Genomic DNA, 13,772 nt, shown 5'->3' with positions numbered 1-13,772 from the left:
ACCAAAAAAAATATGGGTTTTACCAAAAAAATATGGGTGTAACCAAAAAAATATGGGTTTAATAAAAAAATATGGGTTTAACAAAAAAATATGGGTTTAACCAAAAAATATAGATTTAACCAAAAAAATATGGGTTTAACCAATTTAACCCTTTTTCCCCCCAATAAACTTATTTTCCAAAAACCCAGTGGATTTTCAGAAAATCCTGATTTCCCCCAAAGAAGCAGCGGATGTGGAGGAAGAAGAGAATGAGGATGATGAGGAGGATAAGGGGGAGGAGAATGAGGATGGAGGATGAGGATGCTGAGGACAAGGAGGAAGAAGAGGAAGAAAGGGAAGGGGAAGGGGAAGAGGGAATGGGAGAGGGAGAGGGAGAGGGAGAGGGAGAGGGAGAGGGAGAGGGAGAGGGAGAGGGAGAGGGAGAGGGAGAGGGAGAGGGAGAGGGAGAGGGAGAGGAAGGCAAGGATGTCAAGGACGAGGATGAAAAGGAGAAGGAGGAGGAGAAAGAGGACAAGGAGAAGGAGGAGGAGGAGGATAAGGAGAAGGAGGATGAGGATGAGGGGATGAGGATGAGGAGGATGTGGAGGATGAGGAAGGGGAGGATGAGGATGAGGAGGATGAGGATGAGGAGGATAAAGATGAGGATGAGGATGAGGATGAGGAGGATAAGGAAGGGGAGGATGAGGATGAGGATGAGGATGAGGAGGATGAGGGGATGAGGATGAGGATGGGTGAGGATGAGGATGAGGATGAGGATGAGGATGAGGGGATGAGGATGAGGATGAGGGGATGAGGATGAGGATGAGGATGAGGAGGATGAGGATGAGGATGACGAGGATGAGGATGAGGAGGATGAGGATGACGACGAGGATGAGGATGAGGATGATGATGATGATGAGGATGAGGAGGAGGGCAGTACCGGAAGTTGGCGTTGGCGCACACCAGCAGGTCGCTGAGCAGGAACACCTTGCGCTCCTTGGACTTGAGCAGCTGCCCGCGCTCGCCGTACACCGTCTCGGTCAGCGTCTCGCACAGCAGCAGCTGCCGCTGCCCCGCCGCCAGCGCCTGCCGGGAGAGGGACTGAGCCAGAGTGACCACTGAGCCAGAGTGACCCCTGCCCTGAGCCAGAGTGACCACTGCCCTGAGCCCAGAGTGACCACTGCCCAAACAGAGCCAGAGTGACCCCTGCACTGAGCCAGAGTGACCACTGCACTGAGCCAGAGTGACCACTGCCCAAACAGAGCCAGAGTGACCCCTGCACTGAGCCAGAGTGACCACTGCCCAAACAGAGCCAGAGTGACCCCTGCACTGAGCCCAGAGTGACCACTGCCCTGCCGCCAGCGCCTGCCGGGAGAGGGACCGCTGAGCCAGAGTGACCACTGCACTGAGCCAGAGTGACCCCTGCACTGAGCCAGAGTGACCCCTGCATTGAGCCAGAGTGACCACTGCCCTGAGCCAGAGTGACCCCTGCCCTGAGCCAGAGTGACCCCTGCACTGAGCCAGAGTGACCCCTGCATTGAGCCAGAGTGACCACTGCCCTGAGCCAGAGTGACCCCAGCCCTGAGCCAGAGTGACCACTGCCCAAACAGAGCCAGAGTGACCCCTGGATGAGGAGGAGGACAAGGATGGTGAGGATGAGGAGGAGGAGAAGGAGAAGGAGGAGGAGAACAGGGATAGGGAAGACAAGGAGGAGACTAAGGAGGAGGCTGAGGATGAGGATGCAGATGAGGATGAGGAGGAGGATGAGGAGGAGGATGAGGATAAGGATGAAGATGAGGATAAGGAGGAGGAGGATGAAGATGAGGAGGAGAATGAGGATGAGGATGAAGATGAGGATAAGGAGGATGAGGAGTTCAAGGCTGAGGATGAAGATGAGGGTGTGAGGATCCCCACCTTGCTGAGGCCGCCGCGGTCGCCGATGCTCTTGCTGAGCTGCTGCATCTCCGCCAGCTGCTCGGCCACGCGCTTCTGCTCGTTGAGCTTCTCGGCCAGCGTCTCCAGCTCGGTGAGCGCCAGCTGCAGCGCCAGCCGGTCGCCGTGCCCGCGGGGCGTGTTCTTCAGCATGTCCTGCCCGCCAGAGCGGCAGCGCCGGTCAGCGCCGGTCAGTGCCGGTCAGCGCCGGTCAGCGCCGGTCAGTGCCGGTCAGCGCCGGTCAGTGCCCGGTCAGCGCCGGTCAGTGCCCGGTCAGTGCCGGTCAGTGCCGGTCAGCGCCGGTCAGTGCCGGTCAGCGCCGGTCAGTGCCGGTCAGCGCCGGTCAGTGCCAGTCAGCGCCGGTCAGTGCCGGTCAGCGCCGGTCAGCGCCGGTCAGCGCCCGGTCAGTGCCGGTCAGCACCGGTCAGCGCCGGTCAGTGCCGGTCAGTGCCCGGTCAGTGCCGGTCAGCGCCGGTCAGCGCCGGTCAGTGCCGGTCAGTGCCGGTCAGCGCCGGTCAGTGCCGGTCAGTGCCGGTCAGCACCCGGTCAGTGCCCGGTCAGCGCCGGTCAGTGCCGGTCAGCGCCGGTCAGCGCCGGTCAGTGCCGGTCAGCGCCGGGCAGTGCCGGTCAGTGCCGGTCAGTGCCGGTCAGTGCCGGTCAGTGCCGGTCAGCACCCGGTCAGTGCCGGTCAGTGCCGGTCAGTGCCGGTCAGTGCCGGTCAGTGCCCGGTCAGCGCCGGTCAGTGCCCGGTCAGTGCCGGTCAGCGCCGGTCAGTGCCCGGTCAGCGCCGGTCAGTGCCCGGTCAGTGCCGGTCAGTGCCCGGTCAGTGCCGGTCAGTGCCGGTCAGCGCCGGTCAGCGCCCGGTCAGCGCCCGGTCAGCGCCCGGTCAGTGCCGGTCAGCGCCGGTCAGCGCCGGTCAGTGCCGGTCAGTGCCCGGTCAGTGCCGGTCAGTGCCCGGTCAGCGCCGGTCAGTGCCGGTCAGTGCCGGTCAGTGCCCGGTCAGTGCCGGTCAGTGCCCGGTCAGTGCCGGTCAGTGCCGGTCAGCGCCGGTCAGTGCCCGGTCAGCGCCGGTCAGCGCCGGTCAGTGCCGGTCAGTGCCGGTCAGTGCCGGTCAGTGCCGGTCAGCGCCGGTCAGTGCTGGTCAGCGCCGGTCAGTGCCGGTCAGTGCCGGTCAGCGCCGGTCAGCGCCGGTCAGTGCCGGTCAGTGCCGGTCAGTGCCGGTCAGCGCCGGTCAGCGCCGGTCAGCGCCGGTCAGTGCCGGTCAGTGCTGGTCAGCGCCGGGGGGATCCCTGCCTGCATCCACAACTGAGCCCAAAGTGTCCCTGTGCTGCTGCTGCCAAAAGGGGCTTCTCCAGAACCTCCCAGAACCTTCTGCAGAACCTCCCCAATCCTTCTCCAGAACCTTCTCTAGAAACTCCAAAAATATTCTCCAGAACCTCCCAAAAATGTTCTCCACAATCTGCCCAAACTTTGTACAGAACCTTCTCCAGAACCTCCCAAAATCTTCTCCAGAAGCCCCTCAAAACTTCCCCAGAACATCACCAACCTAACCTAAAACCTTCCCAACCTTGCCCAAGACCTCCCAAAACCTCCCAGAACCTCCCTGATGTCTCCCAGAACATGCCCAAAATTTCTCCAGAACCCCCTAAACATCCTCCAGAACCCGCTAAATATCCTCCAGAACCCCCTGATGTCTTCCAGAACCTCCTCAAAACCTTCTCTAGAACCTCTCTAATGTCCTCCAGAACCCAGATCCCACAGATCCCAAATCCCTGATATCCCCCAGAACCTCCCTGATGTCCTTCAAAACCTCCCCAATGTCTCCAGAACCTCCCTGATGTCCTTCAAAACCTCCCCAATGTCTCCAGAACCTCCCTGATGTCTCCAGAACCTCCCCAATGTCTGCAGAACGTCCTTGATGTCCTCCAGAACCTCCTAAACATCCTCCAGCACCTTCCCAATGTCTCAGAACCTCCCCAATTCTTCTCCAGAACCTCCCCAATGTGTCAGAACCTCCCCAGTTCTTCTCCAGAACCTCCCCAGTGTCTCCAGAACCTCCCCAATTCTTCTCCAGAACCTCCCCAGTGTCTCCAGAACCTCCCCAATGTCTCAGAACCTCCCCAATGTCTCAGAACCTCTCCAATTCTTTTGCAGAACCTCCCCAATGTCTCAGAACCTCCCCAATTCTTCTCCAGAACCTCCCCAATGTCTCCAGGACGCCCCAATGTGTCAGAACCTCTCCAGTTCTTCTCCAGAACCTCCCTGATGTCTCAGAACCTCTCCAATTCTTCTCCAGAACCTTCCCAACGTCTCAGAACCTCTCCAATTCTTCTCCAGCACCTCTCCAGTGTCTCCAGAACCTCCCCAATGTCTCTAGCACCTCCCCAGTGTCTCCAGAATGTCCCTGATGTCTCCAGAACCTCCCCAATGTCTCAGAACCTCCCCAGTGTCCCCAGCACCTCCCCAGTGTCCCCAGCACTCTGGTCCCTCACCTGCAGCAGGAGGATGAACTGAGGGAACCTCTGGATGGGTTTCACCATCAGCCCGTAGAGCGTGACGCGGTCGGCGCTGGCCATCTGCCGCTTCTGCCGGACAAACGCCACCACGGGGCTGGGACACGCCACCGACAGAGGGACTTTGGGACAGCCAAGGGGCCACACTGACCTTGAGGAAGTCCAGGAAGGCAGGCTTGGTCAGACAGGCCTTCTTGATCAGGGACATGGCCGTGGTGAAGTTGTTGACGTAGTCGCTGTAGACGTCCAGCACCATGGACTTGGAGAACTGGGAGAGGGTGGGAGAGCGGGAATGGCGTGGGGATCCCAAAAAATGGGATAGGGAAAGTGCTGGGGGTGTCCCACCAACCCAACCCTCCTCCATCCATGGTGGGATCCCAAAGGATGTTTGGTGGTGATTCCCAGTCCCTGGTGGAGTCCCAGGGCAGGTTTGGTGGTGATTCCGATTTTTATCCTCCCAAAGCACCAAGGACTTGGAGAACTGGGAGAGGACAGGACAGTGGGAATGGCGTGGGGATTCCCAAAAAATGGAGTGGGCAAAGTGTCCCATCAAATCCACCCCCCCCCATCTTTGCTGAGACCCCAGGGGAATTTGGGGCCATTCCCAGTTATTTACGGGATCCCAGGGGGATTTGGGGCCATTCCCAGTTTCTGCTGCAATCCCAGGGGGATTTGGGGCCATTCCCAGATATTTATGGGATCCCAGGGTGATTTGGGGCCATTCCCAGTTATTTACGGGATCCCAGGGGGATTTGGAGCCATTCCTGATTATTTATGGGATCCCAGGGGGATTTGGGGCCATTCCCAGTTATTCATGGGATCCCAGGGGGATTTGGGGCCATTCCTGATTATTTATGGGATCCCAGGGTGATTTGGGGCCATTCCCAGTTATTTATGGGATCCCAGGGGGATTTGGGGCCATTCCCAGTTATTTATGGGATCCCAGGGGGCTCTGGGGCCATTCCCAGTTATTTATGGGATCCAGGGGGCTCTGGGGCCATTCCCAGTTATTTACGGGATCCCAGGGGGATTTGGGGCCATTCCCAGTTTCTGCTGCAATCCCAAGAGGGATTTGGGGCCATTCCCAGTTATTTATGGGATCCCAGGGGGCCCTGGGGCCATTCCCAGCTCTCCCCACCGAGGCCACGAAGAGGTCCCCGATCTTCTCGTTGGAGTCCCACTCGGCCACGCGCGAGGCCAGGGCGATCTGGAACATGGAGTGGCACTGCAGGATCTCCCTCAGCCGGAAGAACACCACCTGGCACTTGCGGGCGCTCAGCACCTTGGGCTCCATCTCCAGCAGCGGCTTGCGGTAATCCTGCGGGAACCGCGGCGCTGGCACCCCGGGACGGGCACGGGGATCCCGGTCCCGATCCCGGTCCCGATCCCGGTCCCGATCCCGGTCCCGATCCCGATCCCGATCCCGATCCCGGTCCCGATCCCGGTCCCGATCCCGGTCCCGATCCCGGTCCCGCCCGGGACGTGCCGCCCACCTGCAGGATGCGCTTCAGGGAATCCACGTAGCTGCGCTCGCTCTGCACGATGGAGCCCAGGATGTGCCGCCGCAGCACCTGCGGGACACGGCAAAGGGTGAGCCAAAATCCCACACCCCGAATCCTGGGACTGGGGGAACGGCCCTGATCCGCAAACCCCAAATCACAAATCCTGGGACTGGGGGAACAGCCCTGATCCGCAAACCCCAAATCACAAATCCTGGGACTGGGGGAATGCAGGAACAGCCCTGATCCCACAAATCCCAAATCCTGGGACTGGGGGAACAGCCCTGATCCACAAACCCCAAATCCCAAATCCTGGGACTGGGGGAACAGCCCTGATCCACAAACCCCAAATCCCAAATCCTGGGACTGGGGGAACAGCCCTGATCCACAAACCCCAAATCCTGGGACTGGGGGAATGCAGGAACAGCCCTGATCCCACAAATCCCAAATCCTGGGACTGGGGGAACAGCCCTGATCCCACAAATCACAAATAACAAATCCTGGGACTGGGGGAACGCAGGAACAGCCCTGATCCCAAAATCCCAAATCCTGGGACTGGGGGAATGCAGGAACAACCCTGATCCCAAAATCCCAAAACCTGGGACTGGGAGAATGCAGGAACAGCCCTGATCCTCAAAATCCCAAATCCTGGGACTGGGGGAATGCAGGAACAGCCCTGATCCCAAAATCCCAAAACCTGGGACTGGGGGAATGCAGACACAGCCCTGATCCTCAAAATCCCAAATCCCAAATCCTGGGACTGGGGGAATACAGACACAGCCCTGATCCAAAATCCCAAATCCCAAATCCCAGGATGGGGTAAACGCAGCCCCAGCCTTGTGCTGTGACTCCCCAACCCCAAATCTCAGGAAAGGGAAGCAGCCCCAGCCTGGCGGAAGCGCTGACTCAGCAGTGCTGTTTTTGCTGACTCGGCTTTTCCCCGTTGCTCAATCACGGGGCCCCAAGGAGGCTGTGACAACCCCAGACCTCAGGAAAACCCAATCCCAGGAAAGCCCCAATCCCAAATCCCGGGACAGCCCTGATCCCAGGAAAGCCCCAGTCCCAGGAAAGCCCCAATCCCGGGAAAGCCCAAATCCCTGATCCCACGAAAATCCAATCCCAAATCCCGGGAAAGCCCCAATCCCAGGAATGCCCCAATCCCAAATCCCAGGAAAGCCCCAATCCCAGGCAAGCCCCGATCCCAAATCCCAGGAATGCCCCGATCCCAGTCCCAGCCCCAGACCTGCTGCGGGCTCAGCCCCTGGGGCGCGGGGCCCAGCTCGGGCGGGGGGTGCCGCAGGTCGGACACGGTGACCTCCAGGAACCCGGTGTCCTCCTCCTCCGAGTCCCCTGCGGAGACAGCGGAACCCCACTGAGCCCGAGACTGCTCCGGTGATCCCGGTGATCCTGGTGATCCCAGTGATCCTGGTGATTCCAGTGATCCTGGTGATTCCAGTGATCCTGGTGATTCCAGTGATCCCTATGATCCTGGTGACCCCAGTGATCCTGGTGATCCCAGTGATCCCTATGATCCTGGTGACCCCAGTGATCCTGGTGATCCCAGTGATCCTGGTGACCCCAGTGATCCTGGTGATTCCAGTGATCCTGGTGATCCCAGTGATCCCAGTGATCCTGGTGACCCCAGTGATCCTGGTGATTCCAGTGATCCTGGTGATCCCAGTGACCTCAGTGATCCTGGTGACCCCAGTGATCCTGGTGATCCCAGTGATCCTGGTGATTCCAGTGATCCTGGTGATCCCAGTGATCCCAGTGATCCTGGTGACCCCAGTGATCCTGGTGATTCCAGTGATCCTGGTGATCCCAGTGACCTCAGTGATCCTGGTGATCCCAGTGATCCTGGTGACCCCAGTGATCCTGGTGATTCCAGTGATCCCTATGATCCTGGTGACCCCAGTGATCCTGGTGATCCCAGTGATCCTGGTGACCCCAGTGATCCTGGTGATCCCAGTGATCTCAGTGATCCTGGTGACCCCAGTGATCCTGGTGATTCCAGTGATCCTGGTGACCCCAGTGATCCTGGTGATTCCAGTGATCCCTATGATCTTGGTGACCCCAGTGATCCTGGTGATCCCAGTGATCCTGGTGACCCCAGTGATCCTGGTGATCCCAGTGATCCTGGTGATTCCAGTGATCCCTGTGATCCTGGTGATCTCTGTGATCCCAGTGTTCCTGGTGATTCCTGTGATCCCTGTGATCCCAGTGATCCTGGTGATTCCAGTGATCCTGGTGACCCCAGTGATCCTGGTGATCCCAGTGATCCCTATGATCCTGGTGACCCCAGTGATCCTGGTGATCCCAGTGATCTTGGTGATCCCAGTGATCTCTGTGATCCCAGTGATCTCTGTGATCCCAGTGTTCCTGGTGATTCCCAGTGATCCCAGTGTCCCGGTGATCCTAGTGTTCTTGGTGATCCCTGTGATCCCAGTGATCCTGGTTCTCCCAGTGACCCCAGTGATCCCGGTGTTCCCAGTGTTCCTGTGTCCTTCCAGAGCGCTCACCAGAAACTGGGATGAGCCAGGTAGGAGCGGGACTGGGACAGGGATGGGACAGGGAGGGGACAGGGACAGGTGAGGGGACAGGGAGGGGACAGGGATAGGGGACATGGGGACAGGGACAGGGGACAGGGAGGGGACAGGGAGGGGACAGGGAGGGTTCCTTTCCCAAAATCTGCTCAGGAACAGCAGGAACAGCGACTCGTCCTCACTCCAAACCAACGGGAAACAGGAAAAGGAGCCGGGAAAAGGAACTGGGAAATGGAGCTGGGAGCAAAGAAAAAACGGGAAGTGCTGGAGTGGGGACCAGGAAGGACAGTGGGGATGGGACAGGGATGGGACAGGGATGGGACAGGGATGGGACAGGGATGGGACAGGAGGGTCCCCATCCCAAAAATCTGCCCGGGAACAGCGGCTCATCCTCACTCCAAGACAGTGAGAAATGGGAAAAGGAGCCGGGAAAAGGAGCCAGGAGTGCAGGAAAATTGGGAAGTGCTGGAGTGGGGACCAGGACAGCAGGGAGGGAACAGGGGGGTCCCCATCCCAAAAATTCGCTCACTAACAGCGGGAACAGCACCTCGTCCTTGCTCCAAACCAGCGGGAATGGGAAAAGGAGCCGGGAAAAGGAGCCGGGAGCAGAGAAAAAATGGGAAGTGCTGGAGTGGAGACCAGGACAGCGGGGAGGGGACAGGGAGGGGACAAGGAGGGTCCCCATCCCAAAAATCCTCCTGGGAACAGCTCTTCATCCTCACTCCAAACCAGCAGGAGCCGGGAAAAGGAGCCGGGAAAAGGAGCCGGGAGTGCAGGCAAAGCGGGAAGCGCCGGAGCGGGCAGCCCTTACCCGAGGCCGAAGCAGCCGAGGAGGAGGAGGGCGAGCGAGCCAAGGAAAGCCTGGGATGAGCCAAGGAAAGCCCGGGATGAGCCAAGGAAAGCTCAGGATGGGAGCGCGGCCGCCGCCTCCACATGGCCCCGGCGCCATCCCGGGCCAGAAACCCGGGAAGGGGAAGGGGAAGGGGAAGGGAGGGAGGGAGGGAGGGAGGGAGGGAGGGAGGGAGGGAGGGAAGGAGGGAGAGAAGCGCTGCGGGACCTTTTTCCTTCCCTAATTTCGGCTCCTCCCCCCGGGGATGCTCGCCCGGGATTGCCGCGCCCCAAAGCTGCGCTGGCCGTGCGGGAACGGCGGGAGCGATCCCACGGGAAGCTGCGAGAATGCTCTGGGAATGCCAGGAACACACAGCCAATCCCATGGGAATGCTCTGGGAATGCCAGGAACACACAGCCAATCCCATGGGAATGCTCTGGGAATGCCAGGAACACACAGCCAATCCCATGGGAATGATATGGGAATGCCAGGAACACGCAGCCAATCCCATGGGAATGCCGGGAACACACACAGTGGATCCCATGGGAATGCCCTGGGAATGCTGGATACACAGCAGATCCCATGGGAATGCCCTGGGAATTGGGCACACACACACAGCAGATCCCATGGGAATGCTCTGGGACACACACACAGCAGATCCCATGGGAATTATCTGGGACACACACGCAGCAGATCCCATGGGAATGCTCTGGGAATGCTGAACACACAGCAGATCCATGGGAATGCTGAACACGCAGCAGATCCCATGGGAATGCTCTGGGAATTCTGTGACACACACAAAGCAGATCCCATGGGAATGCCGGCACACACACAAAGCAGATCCATGGGAATGCTCTGGCACACACGCAGCAGATCCCATGGGAATGCTCTGGGAATGCTGAACACACAGCAGATCCCGTGGGAATGCTCTGGCACACACACAGCAGATCCCATGGGAATTATCTGGCACACACACAGCAGATCCCATGGGAATGCTGGGACACACACACAGCAGATCCATGGGAATGCTTTGGCACACACGCAGCAGATCCCATGGGAATGCTCTGGGAATTCTGTGACACACACAAAGCAGATCCCATGGGAATGCCGGCACACACACAGCAGATCCCGTGGGAATGCTCTGGCACACACGCAGCAGATCCCGCGGCTCCGCCCCGCTCCCGGGATCCATCCTACCTCCCCTGGGCTGCTCCGGGGACAGCCGGGAGCTCCGGCGGGAGCGCGGCGCCCGCTCGGCCTCGGCCGCGCCCCTCCTGCGCTCCCCCTCCCCTGCGGGACACGAGAATCCCAGGGAAACCTGGGAACTGGGAACCCGGGGCACTCCAGAGGGAACAAATCCCAGGGAAAACCTCCTGGGAACCCGGGGCACTCCAGAGGGAACAAATCCCAGGGAAAACCTCCTGGGAACTGGGAACCCGGGGCACTCCAGAGGGAACAAATCCCAGGGAAATCCTCCTGGGAATTCAAGGGCACTCCAGAGGGAACAAATCCCAGGGAAAACCTGGGAACTGGGAACCCGGGGCACTCCAGAGGGAACAAATCCCAGGGAAATCCTCCTGGGAACTCAGGGGCACTCCAGAGGGAACAAATCCCAGGGAAATCCTCCTGGGAACCCGGGGCACTCCAGAGGGAACAAATCCCAGGGAAAACCTGGGAATTGGGAACCCGGGGCACTCCAGAGGGAACAAATCCTAGGGAAATCCTCCTGGGAATTGGGAACTCAGGGGCACTCCAGAGGGAACAAATCCTAGGGAAAACCTCTGGGAACTCGGGGCACTCCAGAGGGAACAAATCCCAGGGAAAACCTGGGAATTGGGAACCCGGGGCACTCCAGAGGGAACAAATCCCAGGGAAATCCTCCTGGGAATTGGGAACTCAGGGGCACTCCAGAGGGAACAAATCCGAGGGAAATCCTCCTGGGAATTGGGAACTCAGGGGCACTCCAGAGGGAACAAATCCCAGGGAAATCCTCCTGGGAATTGGGAACTCAGGGGCACTCCAGAGGGAACAAATCCCAGGGAAAACCTCCTGGGAATTGGGAATTCAGGGGGAAATCCTCAGGGAAAAATCCTAGTGAAACACTCATCTTGGAGAAATCAGGATTTTAGTTAAAAGTTAGAAAAGCTGGACTTGAAATAGTTATTCGAAACTTAAATAATTAACCGCCTGTCATTTTATGTTTGCTCAGCTGTGCTTGCAATGGGAAAAGATGAAACACAAACAATGCAACCAGAAACTTATTCTCTGAAAACTGGAATTGCCCCAAAAGCCATTTGTATTGTCATTGATAGAAAAGGTCGAGAGTTCAGGGTGAGGAAGACTCACCTTACCTCCTCTTTTTAAGACCCCTCCCCACAAAAACGACCCCAGACTTAATTCAAAAAGCCAACCACACATTCTTAATAGCCAATCAAGCTAATTAGCATAAGAAACGAGGAATGGGAGGGGCTGTTGTTATGAACATGTATTTGTTTGAATCCTTTGTCAATAAATAGACTCTGTGATCACCTGTGATTTTGCAGTGGGTATTAGAGGATTACTTCACCCTGCTGCCCAGCACTGAATAAACATAAACTGTCTAAATTTAAATTGTTAGAGAGTCTTTTGTCCATCACAGTCGAGTGTTGGCATTAGACCAATACTCTTACTTTGGTAAATCACAAGGGAATCCTCCTTGGAATTGGGAGTTCAGTGAAAAAAATCCCGAAGGAAAAACCCTGAAGGGAAAGCCCCTGGGAATTGGGAATTCAGGGGAAATTCCAGAGGGGAAAACATCCAAGGAAAACCTCCTGGGAATTGGGAGTTCAGGGGAAAAATCCTGAGGGGAACAAACCCTGAGGGAAAACCCCCCCGGACACTCCGGGCCTGTTTTATCCTCTGCGGACAAAAGGAGGGAGGTGGAGCTTGCCAAGAGCCCCGAGGAATAACGGCGGGAACTGGGGAGGTGCTGGAACTGTCTGGGATTCCTGCACTGCTCTCACCTGGGCTGTCCCCCTCACCTGGGCTGTCCCTCACCTGGGCTGCTCCCTCACCTGGGCTGCTCCTCTCACCTGGGCTGCTCCTCTCACCTCATCTGGGCTGTCCCTCTCACCTGGGCTGCTCTCCTCCCCTCACCTGGGCTGCTCCCCTTACCTGGGCTGTCCCCCTCACCTGGGCTGTCCCTCTCACCCGGGCTGTCCCCCTCACCTGGGCTGCTCTCCTCCCCTCACCTGGGCTGTCCCCCACTCACCCGGGCTGTCCCTCCCCCGGGCTGTCCCTCTCCCCTGGGCTGTCCCCTCCCCTCCCCGGGCTGTCCCCTCCCCGGGCTGTCCCCTCCCCGGGCTGTCCCCCGCTCACCCGGGCTGTCCCCCTTGCTCCCCTGAGCTGTCCCCTCCCCTCCCCGGGCTGTCCCTCTTGCTCACCTGGGCTGTCCCCCCTCCCCGGGCTGTCCCCTCCCCTCCCCGGGCTGTCCCCTCCCCTCCCCGGGCTGTCCCCGTTGCTCACCTGGGCTGTCGCGGCGCTGCAGGAAGGTCACCCTGCGCAGCACCGCCATGCGCGTGCGCTCCAGCCCGTCCTTGGTGCCGCTGCGCGCCGCCCGCATCAGCTGGGACACCTGCCGGGACAACGGGGTCAGAGCTGGGACAGCAAAGGGATCACCTGGGTCACAGCTGGGGTCAGAGCTGGGACAGCAAAGGGATCACCTGGATCACAGCTGGGGTCAGAGCTGGGGTCACCTGGGTCAGAGCTGGGAGAGCAAAGGGATCACCTGGATCACAGCTGGGACAGCAAAGGGATCACCTGGGTCACAGCTGGGGTCAGAGCTGGGACAGCAAAGGGATCACCTGGATCACAGCTGGGGTCAGAGCTGGGGTCACCTGGGTCAGAGCTGGGAGAGCAAAGGGATCACCTGGATCACAGCTGGGACAGCAAAGGGATCACCTGGATCAGAGCTGGGGTCAGAGCTGGGGTCACCTGGGTCAGAGCTGGGACAGCAAAGGGATCACCTGGATCAGCACTGGGATCAGAGCTGGGGTCAGAGCTAGGAGCAGCACAGGGATCAGAGCTGAGATCAGAGCTGGGATCAGCACAGGGATCAGCACTGAGATCAGAGCTGGGATCACCTGGATCACCACTGGGATCAGAGCTGGGATCAGCACTGGGATCAGAGCTGAGATCACCTGGATCAGTGCTGGGATCACCAGCATCAGCACAGGGATCATAGCTAAGATCAGAGCTGGGATCAGCACAGGGATCAGCACTGAGATCAGAGCTGGGACCAGAGCTGGGGTCACCTGGATCACCACTGGGATCATAGCTGGGGTCAGAGCTAGGAGCAGCACAGGGATCAGAGCTGGGATCAGCACAGGGATCAGCACTGAGATCAGAGCTGGGATCACCTGGATCAGCACTGGGGTCAGAGCTGGGATCACCTGGATCAGCACTGGGATCAGCACTGAGATCAGTGCTGGGATCCCTG

At 58.7% G+C, this 13,772-nt stretch overlaps 1 protein-coding gene across 3 annotated transcripts in view; it reads right to left on the bottom strand.

Annotated features, from left to right (window-relative positions):
- The window catches only part of ARHGEF10L (Rho guanine nucleotide exchange factor 10 like), a 50,973-nt gene that overhangs the window by 18,275 nt on the left and 18,926 nt on the right, over positions 1-13,772 (bottom strand). For 2 of the 3 annotated variants that reach the window (XM_056508037.1, XM_056508036.1), the window contains exons 8-15: positions 12,800-12,908; positions 7,167-7,273; positions 5,918-5,995; positions 5,563-5,742; positions 4,576-4,692; positions 4,404-4,496; positions 1,894-2,067; positions 920-1,065 (exon numbers count right to left, since the gene is read on the bottom strand). In XM_056508037.1, coding sequence (XP_056364012.1) covers positions 920-1,065; positions 1,894-2,067; positions 4,404-4,496; positions 4,576-4,692; positions 5,563-5,742; positions 5,918-5,995; positions 7,167-7,273; positions 12,800-12,908 — 1,004 coding nt within the window. Of the gene's footprint in view, positions 1-919; positions 1,066-1,893; positions 2,068-4,403; positions 4,497-4,575; positions 4,693-5,562; positions 5,743-5,917; positions 5,996-7,166; positions 7,274-9,277; positions 9,451-12,799; positions 12,909-13,772 lie in introns of those variants that run through there. The other variant, XM_056508038.1, reaches the window with a different exon arrangement.

The sequence above is a fragment of the Oenanthe melanoleuca genome, chromosome 21 (assembly GCF_029582105.1).
Source record: "Oenanthe melanoleuca isolate GR-GAL-2019-014 chromosome 21, OMel1.0, whole genome shotgun sequence".
Taxonomy (NCBI): domain Eukaryota; kingdom Metazoa; phylum Chordata; class Aves; order Passeriformes; family Muscicapidae; genus Oenanthe; species Oenanthe melanoleuca.
Note: the sequence above shows the minus strand (reverse complement) of the source record. Positions and strands in the feature narration are given on the sequence as shown.